Here is a 22760-nt window from a genome sequence, read left to right on the forward strand (position 1 = left end):
TATTGAAGTGGACAAAACCGGTCGCGATCATTATTGAATTACGTGGAATGAGTACTAGAAATTCGTCAGCTGAATGCAGACTATTCTAACTTACATTTTTGAAATATTTTACAGGAGTGTTCTTTGAATCATTATGTTTAAGTTATTATTACTTATATAGACACATTTATGCATCATTAGTCCTATATACATATATATAAATATGATGTATACATTTATCTATACAAGTAATAAATAATTTATATAGGTTGTTTCAAAAAACTATCTTCTCAAATATTTCAAATGTGAGTAAGAATAGTTCTGCATTCAGCTGACGAATTGTATTTTATTGGCAAAATCTTTTTTTATAAATTCACTCTACCTTTCAGAATATTATTGTGGGATTATAACTAAAATAATGTATTATTTCATCATAATGATTTCTATAAGTTAACCTACCACCATACCTTAATGTAAGTAGTTCCCTTATATCCAATTAATATTGACAGATCAAAGCAGTGTAAATCCATCATACAAAGGAAAGTGAATATCCATGATACATTAAAATAAATGTAGATAGGTAATAATGATGGTACAGATGGTAATGAAATAATGGGGTTATTTTGTGATGATAATAGCATGAAGAACTTTAGATACATAGCAGTAGGGAAGGGTGGAGGTAGGCTGTTAAGAACCGCCATAAATAGTGCACATTAAACTTTGTTATATGTTTTTATTGAACTAAGACTGCAATTTACAGGTGGTGTTAAGCTAGTTTTTAAAAATCAATTAAACCCTGCATACGACAAAATTATGCACACCTTTTCATTCATACTTATTTTAAGAATGTCATATTGCACATATTGTTGGTCCATTTTTTTAAATTCATTAAGCCCTGCCTAAACCAAACTATAATAGATAAAAAATATTATTCTATCTATAAAACATCTAAAGTTATGTTATGATTAATTGCATAATTTTAGATGTCTATAGTTAGACGAGTATTTTTTGACTATTATCTATTATGGCTTGGTTTCGCAGGGTTTAATCGAATTTTAAAAACCAACTAACACCATCTGTAAATTGTAGTCCTATTTCAATGAAAACATATACGTATGATTGACAAATTTTAGTGTGCACTATTTATGGCGGACCTGAACAGCCTACCTCCACCCTTCGCCACCAAAATGATAGTAAGTCAGAAAATTTGTAAAAATACCCTTTACAATGAGAGTGTGATAATTAATCGCCTACACTAAGTTCAATTTATTATCTGGAAAATTGAATTAAAATGTATCGAATGATTTTTATTGTTTATGGACACATTTTAGATATCGGATTAATTATAAATACAACCATCACCATTATTCAAATATGAGATAAACATTGGAAAATTATTTTAGGTATTAAAGTCAATATCTATCACACATACGAAGCTCAGATGATGGATGAGACAAAAATGTAATTTTATATGCCATGCTCGTAAAACAATAAAGAATTTTATTTTATAAAGAAAATATTCAAACAGGTAAGATAGGTGGTATAATTTATTATCTATTAAAATATTTTGTTAATGCTTATCATAATGAAACAATGAGTATAAAAATCATTTAAGTCAGCCATAAATAATATTATTACAAATCTTAACAAAAAATATGGCATATCAAATTAATTTACAAAGCCTAACAATACACATACGTACATGCATGAAGACACATAGCAGATAGCTATACCAAATATTGTAGCATTATAATAGTGTCTTGTTAACTAACCTATCATGGTTTCTTACCAAAATTTTATTTTTGCAATTATTTTGAGAATTAGCGGGTCTATTCTATACACAAGCCTGCTTTCGGTCTGCTACGGCAGCTAAATAGGGTAGGAAAGTATCGAATTATTAACACTTATTGTAACAATTACAATAATTTAGCTGTCAAAACTGTCTATCTCGGCCTAAAATTTATCACATCCAAGAGAGGTGCTGTTAAAACATAGTACTTATTGTAAAAATAATAACTAAATTATTGTAATTGTTACAATAAGTGTTAATAATTTGATACTTTCCTATCTTATTTAGCTGCCGTAGTGGAACGAAAGCAGCCTTGTGTATAGAATAGACCTGCTGGAATTTTATTCAAGCCATCAAACATTAAAAAAGGTTCTTTGGGTTTCACATAACTTCAAGTTGGTACAATACAGAATCATATTATAATAGATTGGAGGCTATAGGCAACAAAGTAGTATTTAACTACTTCATGGTTGGTGCAAGAGTCCAGGAATAAATAAATAAATGAAAGAGTAAGTGTCAGGAAATGGACCTAATTTGTGGTTATTTTTGGTAGAATTAATTGATACAAGTTTTTACCACTAGAGGGTTATTTTGAATTTGACAGTGATTATTATTTTGCTACAATATTTGATTGATTATACTTCTACAATAATATTAAATTTAACATGCTCCATCGAAAACAACATTCTCTGTCTAAATATGCAGAAGGGGGACACTTACCGACATCATCAGGCTTGTAGTTCTTGATGACTTCGGCTAGTTCCATGTTACCGGCGATAACGGCAACTTGGTAGGGTGTTTGATTGGCAAAATTGAGAGCTTCTCTATCGCAGCCCCTAAAAAGGAGTTGTCTGGTGCACGAATCTTGACCGTTCACCGCACACACGTGGAGGGGGGTGTTACCGGAAGCGTTGCGACCGTTCATATCAGCTCCGTAGAAAAGTAAATGGTCCAAATGTTGGATCAAACCGTTACGGCAAGCCTATAGAATAGAATAAATTTAATTATAAACAATACATATATTTATTATTATCAGTTTTTAATAAAAAAAATTAATGAATTTGATGAATTTCGAAAGATTTGCGACATCTATTTCCAAAAACCGATAAGTACACATAACTATCGTCAAAATCTAATAAAAAAATACATAGATTTTTTATGTGTTAATTTCACATAAGAGCGGCCTGTACACATGCATGGGTTTACTGGCACCAATAGTGTGTAAATCAAACTATCGCAATAATAACCGTTTACAGTGTTTATACCGTATCATTCTTCAAGTGTAAGCGAATAACAATGTTGTCATTTTATGGTACTATTTGACAGGTCGTGAAAATTGGTTAACCTCAAAATGAGTCCCTGCAGTTCGTTTTTTTACCGGCAGGTTCGCCACTATCGTCTATAACTTCCAAAACCTGCCAAACGCATACTGAACAAATGTTTATGACTTACAGAAACGGATTAATTACAATGATACAAATAAATAATGCAATGAGGGGTTTATCGGCTAATACAAATAGGCATATTGCTTTAATTTGAAAATACAATCTGATGGAAAAAAAGAAACTGACAGTAAAACCAATCACTAACAATTGAAACACAAAAACATTGTTTACCAAAAATATTAAATTGTGGATTCATTGGTATTTGGAAATAGATTTTTTATAGATAGACTGTGGGGAAAATATTTATTATGCAAAAATTAGAGCTTTTCAGAATAGAAACTGAGGATTTCAGAATGCAATATGAAGGATAAAATTGTACCAAAGCAATAAAATTCGTAGTGAATTATTTGCTCTGTGTATAATGAAATAATTATAAGTAACATATTTTTATAATTGCTAAATATGCAGTGAAGTGTCACAAAACAAGAGTTTAGAGAATATTCTGTCTGCAGAGATGGATGTTGTACCTGATGAACTTCCTGCCATCCTTGCAAGTCTTGAGCACCGATAGTGGCATGGTCATGAAGAAGGCTCTCACACAAGAGGGGATCAGTCTTATTGGTTACCGACAGATAGAGGGGTGTGAGACCCTTTCCGTCTTTGTAGTTAGGAGAGGCACCGAGCTCGAGCAGAGTCTTCACCGCCTCCAGAGAATTCTTTTCGACAGCTCGGTGCATGGCGGTGCTGCCATCTCTAGTTCGGTAGTCTAATAGCGCTCCACCGTTCACTAGGGATATTAAAATTTTGGCGGGTTTCTTCTGAGAAGCTGCCATTGTGAGAGGTGTTTCTGTAAATTAAATATAATAGTTATAATTTTCATTTTTAAGTAGTATACTTGGATAACTCAAAACATGAAATGATCTCGAAGAGTATTGACATTCCAAAACGGACGTAAGTAGCGTAAAGTGACAATTTTTCATGTTTTAATGTAGGCAATTTGATATAAAGGTATGTGAACCTACAAGGGTGACATTGGAAACATTCAAAAATGCATCAAGAATATCAATAAAAAGACAGTTTTTAACATAGAATGTTTATTGGTCGGACCTACCCCGAAAAATGGTAACACAGCAGTGTCACGTTTTTTAACAACATCTATTCTATTTTACACACAAATTTAAAAAAAAATTGCTGCAGCCAACAGGGAACACAATTTCTGCCACCAGATCCGTGCGTTCTACCACTCGACTACCGTCTTTACTGATGAGAAAAATATGTATTTGTACTAGCCTGAATGCAAATCAAAGCAAAAAAAGGCTTACCTATCTATTTTATTATACATAGATATATTTTTTATTATTAAACAAATGCCATTTTTGTTAAAAACAAAAACCTTATTCTATTCATGTTTTCATGAAAGCTGTAGGTATGATTTAGATCAATATAAATACTTTAAAATGATATATTAGAGAAATTTAGAAATATTGGTAGGTACCAAAAATGAAAAAAAAGTGGGAAAAAATGATTATCTCAAAATCACATATAAGCCTATTTTCGAATGATAGGTAGATATACTAGGCCCGCTTCACACGGGACACCGGTGGCTATTGCAACCACCGAATAGCAAATTTGTCTCTGATGTCAGAGCCAAAGTTACATGTCCACGTTTTGCATGAGTCACATTTCGTTTATTATTTTATTTATATGAACGCCTTAGTAGTGAATGAGTCAACGCATATTTTCACATCATAAATTAGAAATACAAACAATGGAGACATAAAAACTAGCTGCGGTAATACAAAAGTGTCTCTGTGGCGCGACACACGAGTGTCTTCATCTGAACGCGCCCAATTCATGTATGTGTAAATGCTGTCTTTCGACACACCGGTGTCTTGTGTTAAACGGCTCTAATTTTAAGATCTATTCTACTATGGACACAAATCACTTAGTCGTAGTGATCAACAACTATCATCAAGTAAAAAAATGCTTATTTGTAGTTATATGTTTGTTGCAGGGTGAATATTGTGTTTATATCATAGAGAATTTTATAGAATAAATTTTAAATTGTGGAGAAAATAATGTTACCTCCCGTGTCCTGGCAGTGAAAGTTGGGATCGAGTCCTTTGGAGCAAAATTTGGTAATCTTCTCAACGTGGCCATGGTTGACATAGTCGATGAATCTTCTTAAATTTGTTTTCGTGTGAACCGCTTTCAATTGCTTCTCATCCAATTTCAGCATCTTATAAACCCGTCGTTTGTACTTTAACTAAAATAAAAGAAAATGTAATATTATTTTGTATGTAGATATATGCTAGTTGTCGTGCAGTCGTGACCCACCAAGTGGAAATACGTTGCGTCAAATAGGTGTTCATCATAAGGACGGTTTGGACATGGGGATATTACGTGGGAAATGGGGAGGTATCGCGCGATCATTAATCAGGCGAGTAAACTGCACACGGGGAAGTTCGCGTCAATCTTAACACTCAATTGCATGGTGTTGCCTTTCAGCAACAAATTGTTTAATTTTTTTGTGTGAATGAAATTTTGTTTACAAACTTACAGTTTTCTGCAGTTGACAAAGTGTGCTGACAAAATAGTTATAGTTTTTATTCACAGGTACCAGTGTTAAGGGGGATCCTATATCGAGGGCTTAGTGTTAAACAACACTATCTACAAAAGTGCAACTTTACAGGAGAGCCAAAAATCGTTATTTTAGATTCTTGTAACTCAACAAGGGAACAATGCTTATGATGATGTTAAAATTTATAGGGATAGTTTAAAAAATATATGAAAACAAGAGTAACTTATGTAGTTAGCGTTAAACTTTACTGACGATTTAAAAAGAAATTAGAAAAGATTGACATAACGCTGTTTGACTATCATGTAGCCGTAAATGTAAAATACGTTATCTCAAAAAAAAAAAACACTTTTTTGTAGATAACGTTGTCTGACTTTAAGCACTCGATATAGTATATGCCAACAGAGAACCTAGCGGAAAAATACGAAGCTTGCAATTTGAGATTTTTTTTTTTAAATCAAAGATAAACTTACAATTGTAAAAAAATGTAATAAAATGTGAATTCGTGTATTTTTAATTTAACGAAAACTAATAAATACAACTGCAACAGTGTGCACCGTTTGTCGAATCGCCCATAGCATACCTAAACTATTATGGGTTATACAGGGTTTAATTGGATTTTAAAAACTAACCAGCTCCATCTGCAAATTGTATTCTTAGTTCAATGAAAACACATAAGTGTGATTGACAAAGTTTAGTGTGTACGATTTATGTTGAATCTTACAACAGCCTACCTCCACCCTTCGCCGCTGATTATATAGAGATAGTACCTTAAATCTATCTCGCACAATATTATGATAAAGGAAAAAAGGTGAGGTATGTACATACATAACAAAATTGGAAAGTAAATATAGTGAACAACATTGAAAAGTTTATAGGAGAGATTGTGAATTTATTCTTCCACGTACGAAATTTCGCTTTAGGCAACTAAGTTCTCGGGAAAGGAGGCCCCAAATTAATATGTTTGTAACCTTGATAAGTTATGAGTAGTAATAACATTTTTCAATTTTGAAACAAAAATATTTTTTGTAATGTTCTTATTTTTTAAAGTAATGTCCAGGCAGCAATGTATGTCAGTGACAGATAACTAAATAATAAATACGTAATAATCAGTAGCTACAAAAAGCTTCGTAAAAGAGCCATAATAAGCAACGAATTAAAATATCAACAATCACGATTATAGAGTGTGTTATATTGAATTTTTGGTATCGTCTAATTTTCGATTGTCATGACAAAACAATGTACAATAGATTCTTGGGTTTCCACCGCGTGTAGGTACTTCTTTCTTCTTTCCTCGACGAGAGGGCATACCGACTTAAATACTACACGATGTCAGTAATTGCCGAGCACTCAATGGATGCAGGACAAAAATTTGACTTCGAAACCAAGATACTTGGTCGGAATAATTGTTACAATTGGTAAAGGAGGCCATCGAAATCCATAGGAACCCAGAAAATATTAATAGGGATGATGGGTTACGGTTAAAAACGTCATGGCTAATGGCACTGATAGCAATATGCAAATCCGGCATCTCTGGTCGTAGCGATTGACGTTTGCTCTTAACTAATCAGATTCTTTTTGGCATTCTTAGAGCGACGTTTGCATTCATACACCTACACTACATTATTTCATCATAACACATAATATATCGCTTGATAAAGGCCTCTGCAACGAACCCTAAACTTCGAGGAAAGAAGGAAGACACGCGGTGGAAACCCAAAAATCTATTATGATAAAAAAAAAACAACCGATAAAGTCTCAAACATTACGTAAGCCGAGAAATCAACGGAACACGTAACGAAATAAATTGCCAAAACTTCTTTTTTCGTGAATGAAGTTTGATATTTTTATATTGTGTTACAAACTAGGTTACAATATAATTATCTGACATGTTATAACCTACCCTAACCACCATGACTTACTTCTAAATATCCGACGGATCCATTGAAAGGATAGTCACCCAGCCGCCGCTCCTCGTCCAGAAATTTTCCGGCTTTTCCATTTACCGGTGGGCAGAAAAGTCCATAGTTAAAGCTTTCTTTCAGTTCCTGAAATAAGAAAATATTATTCAATAAACATTATGTACATCACAATATTATATAGAAGCGATTTTTCGATATATTTGAATCACAATATTATTCGTTGCAATCGACAGACTGCAGGAAATAACAGTTTATAGTTTAAGCCGTTAATACCTATAAGGTAGCGTTATACCCCGTTTATACGTGCATGGATTTACTGCTGATAGTACGTATTATCGCGTGCATCGAATCGTAAAAAATGCACGTGTAAACACGTATTATCGTGCAAGTTGCAAGACTGCATACACGGTTCAAAAAAGTACAGCGAAATCAGAATTTTCACTCGACAGTTGAAATTTGTGAGATATCTGTGTCTGCCGGTAAAAAAACGAACTACACCGCGCAGAAACTAATTTTGAGATTAAATGCACGCGTAAACATGTATTATCCTGCAAGTTGCAAGATTGCATGCACGAATCAAAAAAGTTCAGAAGCTTCTGAATTTTCAAGACGCCACAGTTGAGATGACTTCTATATGTGCGCCTGCGCAGTAAAACGATAGTGGCGAATCTGTCGGTAAAAAAACGAACTATACCGCGTAGACTCATTTTGAGGTTAACCGATTTTCACGACCTGTCAAATAGTAGATACCATAAAATGACAACATCGCGTCTCGCTTACTCTTGAAGAATGAGATTCAAGAGTCATTCAGCACTTTTACGTGTAAACAGATATTATCGCGATAGTTTAAAGTACACGCTATTGATGCCAGTAAATTCATGCACGTGTACAGGCGCTATTATTAAGAGAACAATGTTTACGATTCATTTAAAGAATCATGAGTTTTCTTTAGCGGTCATACGGTGACATATTATGAAAAAAGTTATTAAATGGATAGGTACATGTCATTAAAATTATCTGCCGACTTTTGTGGAAAGTTGTACTCTATTGAACACGAAAACGATAACATATGTGTGGTTATATTTTTGATTCTTACTTCTTTAAAAATGTACATCGCAAATAATTACAAGTTTAATAAATACAGTGTGCCCCGAAACGTGCGCCCGATTCAGACGTGCAAAATTTAGTGCAAAACTAACCAAACGAATGAGTTTGTGTTGTAAATTATCGGCGAATAAAGTGAGGGGAGGGGGGTGGGAACCGCTATTTGGTGGGAACGGATTTCAAAGTTTCCCATAAAATTATGGAGTGGCACCACTTCCATTTTATAATGAGCATTATGTACAATAATTCACAATATTGTGGCACCAGGGCCGATTATAGGTACTAACATTCGTGCAAAGCGACAATTTAAAGTTGTTATGAAAATTGCATTTACCTACTTATTAATTTACATTTTGTGGAGTATTTTTTTGTAGCTACAATGTTGCCATGTTTTCTAGACTGATGTGCAACGGCGTAAAAATTATAAAACTGTACTATAATAATTTTATTATAGTAAGTATTTGATTAGATAACTTAATATATTATATTTTTCTTCCCTTTTTATCCGGAAAATCTTAAAATTTTATAAAGATGCTAGATTTGGTAAAAATAAAATAAGTAAATACACGTGCATGGATTTATTGACGACAGCAAGTATTATCGCGGCCATAACAAGAAAATGTATGGGCAAACATGTATTATCCTGCAGTTGCAAGCTTGCATGCATGAATCAAAAAAATTTGGAAGCTTCTGAATTTTCATGCGACAGTAGGGATTTTTTCGTTCTGCGCCAGCTCAGAAGAATGATAGTGGCGAACCTGCCGGCAAAAAAACGAACTATACTCATTTTGAGGTTAACCGATTTTCACTAACTGTCAAATAGTACCATAAAATGACAACATCGCGTCTCGCTTACTCTTAAAGAATGAGATTGGAGAGACAGTTATTGCCAATTGCCACGATAGTTTAAAATACGCACTATTGCTGCCAGTAAATCCATGCACGTGTACAGGTGCTATTAAGACAAGCTAACAGGAAATCAGCATTATTCTGGATTTTCAGCTGTTAGAAAAAAAAATTAAATGTTGTCACAGAAGTGATCTGAGCTTAGGCCTTAGACTATAGATACATCTGAGATCTGAGACATTTTTTAGGTTCAATTATACCATAAATAATAATATAATTGTTGGAGTGCAATTATTATCTATGTGTGCACGTATATAATACTCCCGTCACACAAAAATACCAGAAAACAGATCAAAACCATTACTATTAAATGTCGAGATAAAAATAAACCAATCGGGGATAAACAACGATGTTGAAAACCTCCTTTTATAGAGATGGAGCCCAAATGTATGAACTTGAATGTGGCAAATTGAATCCTATATAGTGAATAATTCCAGTGTTTATCACCAAGATGTAAACAAAGGAAAATGGCGACGGGTGACTTTTATTGATAGCTCGAACTGGCCAGCGACAACATTTCCCAGAGGACATCAGGGAATGATACATTAACATTCCTAGTTACGTTAAAACGAAAGGAATGACATTATCTATGGTTGTGTCACACAAATATGTCCGCCGAAACGCCATTATTTGTCGTGCAAATAAAGTGGCGCCATCAGTCCGCTGTGAGCTCGGGGTCACGGGACTCCCTCGAGATATGAAAACGCGGGAAACCATATTCTAAAATTGCGTCGTAATCTTTCCGCGAGAGCGTTCGTGCAAATGAAAAAATAGATGGGCTTTACATATTTTAATATCGTGATGGGCTTAAGTATTTTGCATTACATTATAATATTTAAGAGGAATAATATTTTAACGCCGTCTAAGCTTTTCAACAGCCACTTGAAAAGATTTTACAGACCACGCTGATGAAAGGGGTGTGTATGTATAGAGACCAACGCCATTGAACCGATTGGAGTTGGTAAATACTAATTTATTATAGGTACTATAGGTATGAATAATGAAGATTTTTTAAAACAGTCTTTTCTAAGTAAACTATTCACAATAGTGGCGAAGGGTGGAGGTAGGCTGTTATGATCCGCCATAAATAGTGCACACTAAGCTTTGTCAGTCATACGTACCTATTTGTTTTTATTGAATTATGACTACAATATGCAGATGGTGTTGGTTAGTTTTTAGAATTTAATTAAACCCTTCAAAAACCAAGCCATAATAGATAATAGTCAAAAAAATACACGTCATCTATAAAATTATGCAATTAAATCATACATAACTTTGGATATTTTATAGAAATAATAATATTTTATTATTACTATCAACTATAGTTTGGTTAGGCAGGGCTTTATGCATTTAAAAAAAATAAACAACAATATGTGTATATCCTTAATCCAACGAGAACAAATAAATATGAATGAAAAAGTGTGCACAATTTTGTGGTGTCGCCAAAAGTATACCAAAACTATTATGGTTTCGTTTAGGCAGGGTTTAATTGATTTTTAAAACTAACCAGCACCATCTCTGTAAATTGTAGTCTTAGTTCAATAAAAACGAATAAGTATGACTAACAAAGTTTAACGTGCACAATTTATGGCGGATCTTAACAGCCTACCTCCACACTTCGCTATTGATTCACAATGATAAGCACCCCACCTCAAGCTATTTTTAGGGGAAAGTAATATACCTAGGGCCTAGGGGGCTCGCGCTCATAGTCCAATAGGACCTCGCATTTGCTAAGACTGTCCTTGCTTGAGACAGTTCAGGAATTGCAAGACATGAATATAAATACAATTTAGTGACTAAATGTTTTTGACATTATTGGACGAAATATTACAATCCACGTTTTGACAGAGTAGCGCCAGCAGATGGACTATTTATTGAACATACATAATTTTGAAAACACTTCTGAGAAAATATATTATAACCAATAGAAAAAATCTTTTTGAAAAAAGTAACCCACCGAAAACACCCCGCAGGAATCGAACCTGTATCACTCGGGTATCGCGCCCACGCACATTGACCACAATGCTAAAGGAGTCATACTTAATCACGACAAATTTTAACAAATGGCTTTTGTATTTTCAATCATGCATGCTTATTATTAAGATGCATGCTTACTTACATGTCTTACTTTTTTCAAAAAGATTTTTTCTATTGGTTATAATTTATAATATATTTTCTCAGAAGTGTTTTCAAAATTACGGATGTTCAATAATTGGAATGTAATGTCTCAAATAGACTCTATGACGATCGGTAATATAAATGCCGAAAAACCCGTTTCTTATGTTGGCGTCCTGTGTCACAGGGTGTCACAGAGTGTAAATACGATGTCATAGTTGTCATACAATATGTATGTATAATATATGTCGGAATGGCATAGATATGATCATAGACACTAAATCGCTCTTAGCATATTTGTGCCCGATCGTCATAATATAGTCTATCTGAACCTTTACATTCTTAAATCTTGTCAATTATTCGTTGAATAAAAAAATATTTAATTAGGGACAATTTATTATTAATTCTTTCAGGTAATTTTATAATCCTATAAATCATTTAATTGGCCACAAATAGACAGTATTTCATTCGGACATTCGTTTTACAACATGAAAAATATCGTAGGTAGGTAGGTACAGCATGTTTATGGAATCCAATACCACAATATGGCAATAATTATTTAATACCTCTATGATGGCAACATAGGATGTGATTATTATTATCATAGACACTATAAATTATTGCGAAGGGTTACAAGATGCAAAGTTATTCAAAAGTAGCTTGTGTGTGCAATTAGATTTTTCCATATTTGAGTGTATTCCTACCGTAAGGGCATCTTCACGTATGCAAAGAAGAAAGATGGACGCTCGTAAATCCTCAGAGAGCATCGCCTGCCGACTTATCACTTTTATGGGCATTTTAAAGCCGTATATCAAAGTCATAAGTCGAGGAACCCGAGATGTAGGGTTATATTTCATCGGGACGGAACGCAAACATTACGGTATTAAATGACGTCTGAAATGGCACATTTGAAGCGAAAGAAAACTCCAATGCAATGGAAAATCTTTATTTTTCATGTAGATAATTTTGGTAGAATAATCCAAAACGATGACGACGTGGTAGGTACCTCGGCCACATTATGAAAGGACAAAAGTACAGCATTTTCCAAGAAAGATTAATTGAAATGTCTTAATACGTTTGTGATTTTTGGGGTTTGGAATTTAAAGCTCTTAACATAATATGTGTTTAAAATTGAGGGTTGGAGCGAACCCTTTTTTGAGTTGCTCCGGTCCGGGTAAAAAGTTTTAATCGGTAAATATTATATACAAATGTTAAAAAATAAGGATTAAGTAGTTTTAAAATAAGGTTTATTATTCGTCATTTTCATTATTAATTTTATTAAACAAACCGACAGCAAATCGTCTTTCATTATCTGCCTCTTTTATCAAAAAAGTGAGGTTATTTATCACTCTGTAGTGTTAGCGAATTTCAAATAATTCCAGTGTTGCAAAGCGTCAAATATAATATTTTCATTGGACATTAAGACGAAAATTTAATAATAAAAAAACATCCGGATCAGTGGAGCCCTACAAATTTTAGGAGCTCTTGGTAAAACTCCATTGCTCCACTGCTCCTGCTCCGAGCTCCGCTCCAACGCTCTGGCTTAAACCATCCATGCATACAAACGGATCTGGTATCGAAAATGATACCTATATTAAGATTTCAAAAAAACAGGTCTTAAAACACATTTCATGATGAGCCCAAAATATGCATACATAGAAAAATGTTGAACTTAGTCCCCTTTGCTCATTGAATCACTATGTGCGATTAATCAAATAATGTTGTCATAATAATATATCATCAGCTGATAAATAATTCTAAATTGTATATAGATAGGTACCAGCCTCATTTTTCTATTATATTATACTAACACTCCTTGCAACTGATGTAATGTGTAAAGAAAACTCTAAGTAATATAATATGATATAAGATTAGATTATATTACCTAAGAAGAAGTACGTACAATGATTATAGAAAGTACATTAAACATAAATGTAGGAACGCTCTCTTTTATTGAACACAAAAAAATGCTTTCGTTTTTCACTAACATTATTAGCTATTCATTTATTCAGCCAGAATTTTTCCAAATTTAGAAAACTTTTTATTCGTGTTCATAAATGGTATACAAAATATTTTTTTTCTTGAAAGGTCGCAACATCCATACACTATAGCGAAGGAATATAGTTATAGGTGTGTATAGTGAATGTACGTGTATTCACCTACCTTTTAGTTTGGCGGAGTGCTTTGAGATAAATGTGTCTGGCGAACGAAGGTGTCGAGAGAGTAGGAGATTTATGCGGGGGAGATGTTTCTTGAAGATCCAGGGCGGGTAATTACAAAGGCCGGTGTACTCGCTATATTATGTAGTTAGAATTTTTTTCTTCTATTAATAAAACTTTAATTTTCTCTATAAACTGTAAATCACAACTTTAAATTGTCCAGTTTTTTTGGTATCCACTGATATAACTCCATGAATGGCACAGCTTCTTTTGCCAGATCATCCGCCCTTTCATTGCCCTCAATACCCATGTGCGATGGGATCCATTGAAGGCATAGATATCCTCCTCTATTTTTCTTGGCTTAGATCTGGATAAGGATGTGGTTAATCATTGCCGACTCAAGTAGAAAGCCGATATATTCACAACGACTGGTCCTACTTTTTCCGCCCCTCCCATTGTTTAAGGATGACCTGTCATTGCCTGTCATTTTTCTATAGAGTGTTAATACTGACGCGTCTGTCGTGTTAACACAGGGAATGGTTTGATTTGAATAGTGATAAGTTACAAAAGATAAATAATTCTAGCATTAACACACCTTCTACAAATTTTAATGTAATGCATAGATCGCTACATATTTTTTGGAAATCGATATTATCACCGATTTTTGTGTGAAGGATGCTGATGAATAACAGGAATGTGTACTATATTATTTATAATTTATTAATATATTTGATTTGAGAATTTTTTATAATTCAATTTGAAACGAGAAAGAGCGAACCAATATGTCAAGCAATCTGGGATCTGATTTTGACAGCTGAACAGTGGACTATTCGTTGCTTGTGCAAAAAGATATGCTCAGGCTTTATTAATCTAAAGATGGCGCTGGGTTAATACATAATATACGAAATACTGTAATGAAAATCTATACATCTTCATTTCAGAAGAAATCATTGATAATTCGTGAAAAGGATTATATCACTACGATTAATTTAGAATAAACTTATAAATTGCTGCGTGTATACGAGGCTTTATTTCTGCGCGTAATTTTCTCCAGCGCTACATTTTCAAAGATCATTAGACACTAACTTCAGACTCGTTAACTAATACTGTTTTTTTTGATCATCCAATATGGTTTCCAATTATTTTGTGTCTTGTGCGAAGTGATTATGATAGACACGGTGTATTCAAGAAAGTAATTGAATTCATATAACCATAATGGGAGAAAGATAGACAAATTACATTTAGATTAGAAAAAGATTTAAGATTTTATACACGTGTCGATAATTATATTAAGCATTGTGATGTAATGTAAATATGCACTCTATTAACAAAGTGGGTTAGATTGGAGAATGTTCGATATTTGAATTTAGACTGAACACATTTTGGATGTAGGAAGTGTCACCAACAAATTAATGCATTGGTAAGGCTTATAAGACGATGCTTTACTGTGACTAACATTTGACTTGGATGAAGAAAAAATTACGTTAGAAATATTTCAGATTAAAATATTTAGATATTTAATCAACTTTAATATGGATGTCAACGAAAGGTACCTATTATTTAATACCAAGCCTGCATAACACAATATTAAGTAAAGTGTTACGTTTACCAAATATGTTAAAGAAAACCATATTTTGTTTGTTGCTGGATCAACAACATGACAATTTAATCAGTAATTAAAATAACGTAATTTAAATTAATAATCTTGAGGTAAGTGCGATTCCCGAGAGACGCAGGTTCAAATTCTGCTGGGTGTCGTATTTTTTCAAGATATGTTTTCTTATGGTTATATTATATTCATCAGAAGAATTTTTAAATATTATACGTTCAATAAAAGAATATTACATTCTTAAACCTTGTGAATTATTCGTTGAATAAAAAAATATAGTGTATAGGTAGACTAACAATAGCATAATAATTATAGAACAATAAAATTCGGTAGGTACTATTATCGACTGTGACATGAAATCAGTGTATGGGTCTAATTTATATGTCATAATAATGTCATAGACAATATTGAATTTAGAATAATATATTAACCATTAAATGCACAATGGCAACCCTTTCACATGTATACCTGCTACTTTGCAAATCGATCACATGTAATGTTTAATATTATTATTATAAATTAGTAGTAGTATGAGTGAATAAAAAACTAGAACTATTTTCTTATTACACTTTGTCCACTGCAGATGTAAAGGCCAACCGTAAGGCCCGTTTCAGACGGGACACCCGTGTCGCGCTCGTATATAATATAGGAGGCCTTTGTATTATGTTTATGAACGCCCCAGAGCTAATCAACGCATAATTTCGCGTTATAAATTAGAACATTAAACTGGCTGCGGTAATAAAAACAAGTGTATCGGCGGCTTGAGAATGTAGCGGCCGACGGAAAAGTGTACCGGACACGCGTTGACTCATTAGTTCTGGGGCGTTCATAAACATAATACAAAGGCCCCTTTATTCGAATACAAAGGCCTCCTATATTAATACGAGCGCGACACCGGTGTCCCGTCTGAAACGGGCCTAAGTTTTTAAATAAAATTTCACAGTTTGTTGCTGAAAAGCAACATCGTGTAATTTAGGGTTAATTATTATCAAATAATCGTATGATTTTTATACGTGATTTGAAAAAGTATCTCATATATTTAAAAAAAAAAATGCTTTGAAAAAGCGTGGACCCAACACTGATGATCTAATGATGTTATATGAGTCTGACTATGGAATACCTACCTACCTTGATGTAGATTGTAGAACTTACAGGAGCTGGTTGCAATTATTAACGGGATTAGAAAAAAATAGGTGCATGTTTTAAGAAAACATTGACATGGAACGCATTTCATCCAATATCGTGATTATTGGTAACGTTCTTGTCCAGATTGTGATGGACCCCCCATTAAAATCATTTAAATTTAATGTTATTTTAAATCCAATTTTATATAAGTGAATATGGAAAAAAAACAGTTGATTTATTAGACTAAACTCAACAAAGACACGATAATAATCCTATGTCTATTTATTACCAAATTTAATGATTTAAATTTGTTGTAAGAGCTTGTAAGAATTGACATCAAACCGCGTGTTCGTAAAATATTCGAAATCGTCTCGATATCTGCTTAGCTATAAATATGCAAATATCAAATAAATAAACCAGTGTTTCATGCCAAAACGGTATTCAAGAAAACATATATAATAAAATTCATATTATATTATGTAAATGTATTATTGTTAAACAAACGATGAATAAGAAAATACTATTATAATTGGGTAGAATTGACAAACAAGCCCAACGAAATTTTGTGTGGGATTTAATCTGTTTTCGTGTTTTAAATTCCATTTACACACATTCGCATTACAAATGTATAAAAATGCTGGCATTTAAAATACATATTGTGCTTATCGTTGATACAATAATTATTATAATACACTCATTACTAGGGATCCAATCCCGAGACAAAATTTTAATCCCGGGATTTCGGGATTAAGATTTGACGATCCCGGGATTGGCGTTTATTCCGATAGTTAATATATTTTTTTTATAAGAATAGTATTTATAAAATCGGTGAAATATGTCTCGTATAATTTATACTATTTAAGATATTTAAGGCTATACCTCAGCTGAGGCATGGTCTAAAAAGATCGTGACTAGGCGATGCGCGGATTGTGCAAATGACGCGAGCCGAACGAAATATAATTTGTCATAAAAATTCAACATGCGTCCTTTTTATGTTATGTTTATTATTATATTCGTAATAATAGTAGTATATTCATTGACATGTTTTCTTTTTTAAATACACACGTAAAGTTTTTTAGTTATCTTTACACGATTTAAGAATATTTTCATCCGACGCCATGACAAAACGAATCGACGTGCAGACATCTCGACTATCGCTCTCCGAATAGCAACGCGGCCGTAATTTCGTTCCACATACAGTTGAAAATTATTTGCCGTTTCACTTATGTACGCTCTTAATGTTAATATTGTGTACGTTCAATCTGGGAAATACATGGGTTTAATGGAGTAAATAATATTGTAATATAGATAATAATGTGAAAGTAGAACCTTTTTTTTTTATTTATTTAAGAAAATGTAACATTCGTACAATTCGGCGTGGAAACAAGTGCTTGTCTGGACGTCCGTGGCACTGGTGGTTAGACGCTGTTCTCGTGCCAGAACGTTAGTGGCGTCTAGCTGGTTTTAAATGAACGAATTTATTATTTTTCTAATATTCTTACGATGCGTATGACAACAAAAAATGGTTATTTATTATCCGTGAGCATCCAGCGATTCTTCCTGTGACATGTGCAGGTACATACACTTCGCTAACATAATTTTGTACACATACTAATTGATTGTGACTGATAAAAAAATCAATCCCGAAGGTTTCGGGATTATGTTTACTAATCCCGGGATTCATAAGTATCGAAATTGTACGGGATCCCGGGATTGGATTCCCTACTCATTACTGTATTAGTATAAAGTATAAGATACGCAATCCATATAAAATGTAAATCCTACTTATCTCAGCATGTACCCAATTGTAATTGGATTCTACAATACATACCGTTTACTAGCTTACGGGTGGAAAAAGGATTTTACTGATAATGCTAATCCGCAAAATCCAATTAGGTGTATCACTATTATACCGCAGAAACCCTTTAGATTAAGGGTTTTCAACCTATTTCTCGTTGCGACCCACTTTTAAAATAGCCTCGCCACATTAGCACAAAAGGATTTTTAATTAAGCGAAGAAAACACATTCAAAATATTTGTATAAATATAATTTTACATGTGGTTTAACCAATCGCCACGTTTTCTCTCATTTTGTCAAATATTTGCAAGTGAATTCACAATCATCACGTTTTCTTTCATGTCAATGTTTTACCATGTGGATTATTAATTAATTATTATGATGCCATGTATGTTGCTAATTTCAACTGAAATCTTTTATATTCAGTAGAATAGTCTCGAATTTTGGGTTCCGAGGCCATAACAAAACTTCAAATCCATGATGTTCTGAAGAACTGTATGGATGATAATACATACATAGATATATGCAAATAATATTAATTACCTTGCAAATATCATATACTTTTATAATATACATATACAATCACATAAATTTACCCATACTGGACAATCTGTTATTCAAACATCACAAAGTAGTTGGTAAATCTTGTGAACCTGCTGGGGGTCGTGCCCCATGGGTTGGGAGGCCGCGCTTTAGATAGTATTTGATTACAATTAAATAAGACACATCTGAATCGTATCATCGATATAGGTACAGAAACATATCTACTTATAGTTTTGTGAACATACTGTTTTTTTAACGTTATCATACCTACTAACACCCCCTTTTTATGATGGAATCGACCTTATTGACACCCCTGCTAAAGCATTAAGAAGTATATTAATATAAAATGTATTCTAAAACTAAGTTCTTTTTTTTCACTAAGTGTATTTTATAGTTTGTCATTTGTAGTGTTATAGTAAAAATCAAACTAGAAATCATAAAACGCACAATTCAACATCAATCAACATCGACTAAGTACGTTTTAGAACGTCAATCTTCAATTATTATGTCCAACAGGAACACTTAACCCAGTGCTTACGTTTGTGTTTTTGTTCAAGCACGCGCAAACATGTTCAAACACGCGCGTTAACATAATTTTACTCCCTACTTTAATTATAGTTTGTCAATTTATTGCTACGGCCGTATGTTGTAGCTTAACCACTGGCGGATGGCAAACGAAATGGCGTATTTCAAAAAAACACTACCTTATTCTTAGGTCAATAATTATTATAAAGCAATCATTATTCGTAGGATGTTTATCACACTTGAATGGTCAAAGACATGGCTTATAATTAGTATCTTTAGAATTATCTTCAAATGTGTTAATCTTGCCGATTTTTTGAATTATAAAATGCCTAATTCTTGTCAAATTTGGGATCACAGAGATTATCAATATAATTTTTTATCGTGAATATTTTACTAAAATTATCTCGTCATAAAGTATACTAATGGTTTTATAAATGCGTTTGAAAATTAATAAATGTAAAAAATCTTAACACCACTGCACATTCATGTACCGAAATATGACTATATTCTAAAACATTAGAGCGAGAGGTTTAAAAGAATACTATTTTATCTACCTAATAAAAATACTTTATGCAGTCATCAAATGTTTAAAATCAATATAAAGGATACTAAGGCTTCAAAATTATATAAATAGATTATCTACAACGTTTAAGGAATGTCCAGGATCGTGGTTTGAAAATGCAATAAAAGCTCCATTTTGACCTACGCCGATCATGTCCCCCCTTAATAGTTGCATATTTGTAAAAAAGGTGTTCTAGTATAAAGGTAATTTTATTGTAGTTTTAAACGAATACAATAATATATTATAATATAAAATACAATATCCAAATTTGTACATACTATCGGAAGGTACCTTGATCAACCTACGCAAGTACCAAGTATAAATGCCTCGGTATTTTTGTATGGAGTGATATTAACTATGTAAACGACAATATCAAAAGAAAATACGTGGGCAGATTTATAGTTCACGGTCTCTCTTATTCCACTGAAGAATGTCGTAAGAGGCTGATGCAAGAGGACTACATGTTATGATTTTCTTTTTGATGTCACAATTAATTCACCTGACATTTTAAAAATCATGATCTAAGGTTAGAGAGTAAACACATATCGTAATAAAGTAGAACTTCGATATAACGGACTTCAGATATAACTGACAAAATATCCATAAGTCACGTAAGTGATTCTAAAGGCATTAATATATATAAAGAAATAATTACAAGATAAAAAGAACTTTTTATATACAACGTTTTTAAATTTTCTGTTGAATCATATAAACTTGACTTGACTAGCTTAAACGATCAAAAAAAATGTATTTGATAGAAATAATACTGAAATGTCACATTTGACACTCATATTGATTTCCATAGTAACGCACGTACATATTAATAATTTAGTTGTTAGGACCCTAGCAACCAATAATAGTGGATTGCATTACGGATTTCTTCCGAAATAACTTTTCATACAAAACAGAATTAACTGAAAATGAATTTAATTCTATTTAAAAATGGCTAAAAGTATTAAAAAAATTCATTGGCATCGTGTTCTGATATATTCTAAAAGTTTAAAATGTCTAGCTAGTCGGGAAGTTAGTTAAAAATCGATCGCAAGATTTGTACCGGACAAATAAGAATACGACCTAATAAAAACGTTGTAATACAATAGTTGGGTATCAAAAGTCATTTAAACAATGTGAAAATCATTGACAAAGGTGTCATAACATAACTCACATTTTCAATGAATAATGCGAGTTCTGTCACCACGGCCTTTCTAACCAATCAGGGAGCTCTATTTCTCATAGTTTGCTAAATTGCAATTCATAATTTGTTTGTTATATTTTTTTATTGTGATCCTTGACTCAATAGGTTGGTGATAAAGTTTTTACCGACTTTATTGTACTTATTCAAATTAAAATTTTTAAAATAAATTATTTATTCTTGATTTGTTGTATAAGTTAGAGCTTATAATATTCGTTGTCAGTGTGTACCTATTTGCCTTTTGGTGAGTGTACACAGTGCCTGAAGATGCCGAAAGGCGAAACCCAGGTCGCAAAAAATGGCTCAAATGGAATAGTACAAAACTTAAATCCATTAGAATTTTATGATATTCAAGATGAAGTTATTAACATCATCGGAGATGGAGTACAAACATTATTCATGCAATTTACTTATTTGTTAGGTATCTATTGAAAAGGCTAGGAAATTATTTAAAATAAATAATGATTTTGCTAATAAAGGGTTAAAAAGAAATTTATTATCACGATACAGCGAGTAGTGTTGTTAAATGTATTAAATAATTAATAATATATTAAGGCTATATTATATACCTCAGTTGAGGCATGTTCTAACTAAAAAGATCGTGGCTAGGCGATGCGCGGATTGTGCAAATGACGCGTGCCGAACGAAATATAATTTATCATATAAATACAACATGCGTCCATTTAATGTTCTGTTTATTGTTCTATTAGTAACAATAATAATATATTCATTGACATGTTTTCTTTTTCGTTTTTTAGTCATCTTTACACGATTTAAGAATTAATACCCCTGTCGCCATCACGAAACAAATTGACGTGTTCACAGCTCGACGTACGCTCTCCGATTGCCAGCGAGTCCAAAATTTCGTCGCACCTACAGTTGAAAATTATTTGCCGTTTCACTGAAGTATTCTCTTAATAGCAGCAGTATTTTCAGCGGAGTATTGCAGTCATTTTCGTCGCTCAGAAAATGAACGTGTTTCCAATATGAAATGACAGTCAAACAAAGACAGATTTGATCTTATTTGTGAGAATTTTGAAGTGGTCGCCGAATACGACTTTCCCACTGGAATGAAGCACGTTTGGCGGAATTTTTATAAAGGGATTTTTCAAGTGAACCTTTGCCAATTTATGTAATATGCAAAACACATCACATTCACTTCATTTTGGCACCTTTCCGATTTCTTAAAATGGATAACTGGACGAATTTTATTACAAAATACGTTTACTTTCAATCTGCAAACGATGCTAACTATAAGGTATTTATAATAATTATTTGTTAGTCTTTTACACTTATTGAAAGATGTTGCAAGGCAGAAGAAATAAAGGAAATACTGTTAATAGAACTTGTCCCTACATTTCCCCCGGCCATATTATTTTCTTGGCGGAAACAGAACAGACGACAAATTACGGTTTTCATGATTTCAGAATCCAGCGCATCTATTCTATACACAAGACTGCTTTCGGCCC

The 22760-nt window shown here is 32.9% G+C and overlaps 1 protein-coding gene across 3 annotated transcripts in view; it reads right to left on the reverse strand.

Moving 5' to 3' along the window:
- The window catches only part of Prosap (SH3 and multiple ankyrin repeat domains prosap), a 349544-nt gene that overhangs the window by 18217 nt on the left and 308567 nt on the right, over window positions 1-22760 (reverse strand). For all 3 annotated transcript variants that reach the window (XM_085958952.1, XM_085958951.1, XM_085958950.1), the window contains exons 3-6: window positions 7654-7779; window positions 5239-5419; window positions 3681-4000; window positions 2489-2750 (exon numbers count right to left, since the gene is read on the reverse strand). In XM_085958952.1, the coding sequence (XP_085815078.1) occupies window positions 2489-2750; window positions 3681-4000; window positions 5239-5419; window positions 7654-7779 (889 nt within the window). The remainder of the gene's footprint in view (window positions 1-2488; window positions 2751-3680; window positions 4001-5238; window positions 5420-7653; window positions 7780-22760) is intronic.

Source organism: Rhyacophila brunnea, unplaced genomic scaffold (assembly GCF_057557595.1).
Source record: "Rhyacophila brunnea isolate RB1 unplaced genomic scaffold, BYU_Rbru_1.0 scaffold_8, whole genome shotgun sequence".
Taxonomy (NCBI): Eukaryota; Metazoa; Arthropoda; class Insecta; order Trichoptera; family Rhyacophilidae; genus Rhyacophila; species Rhyacophila brunnea.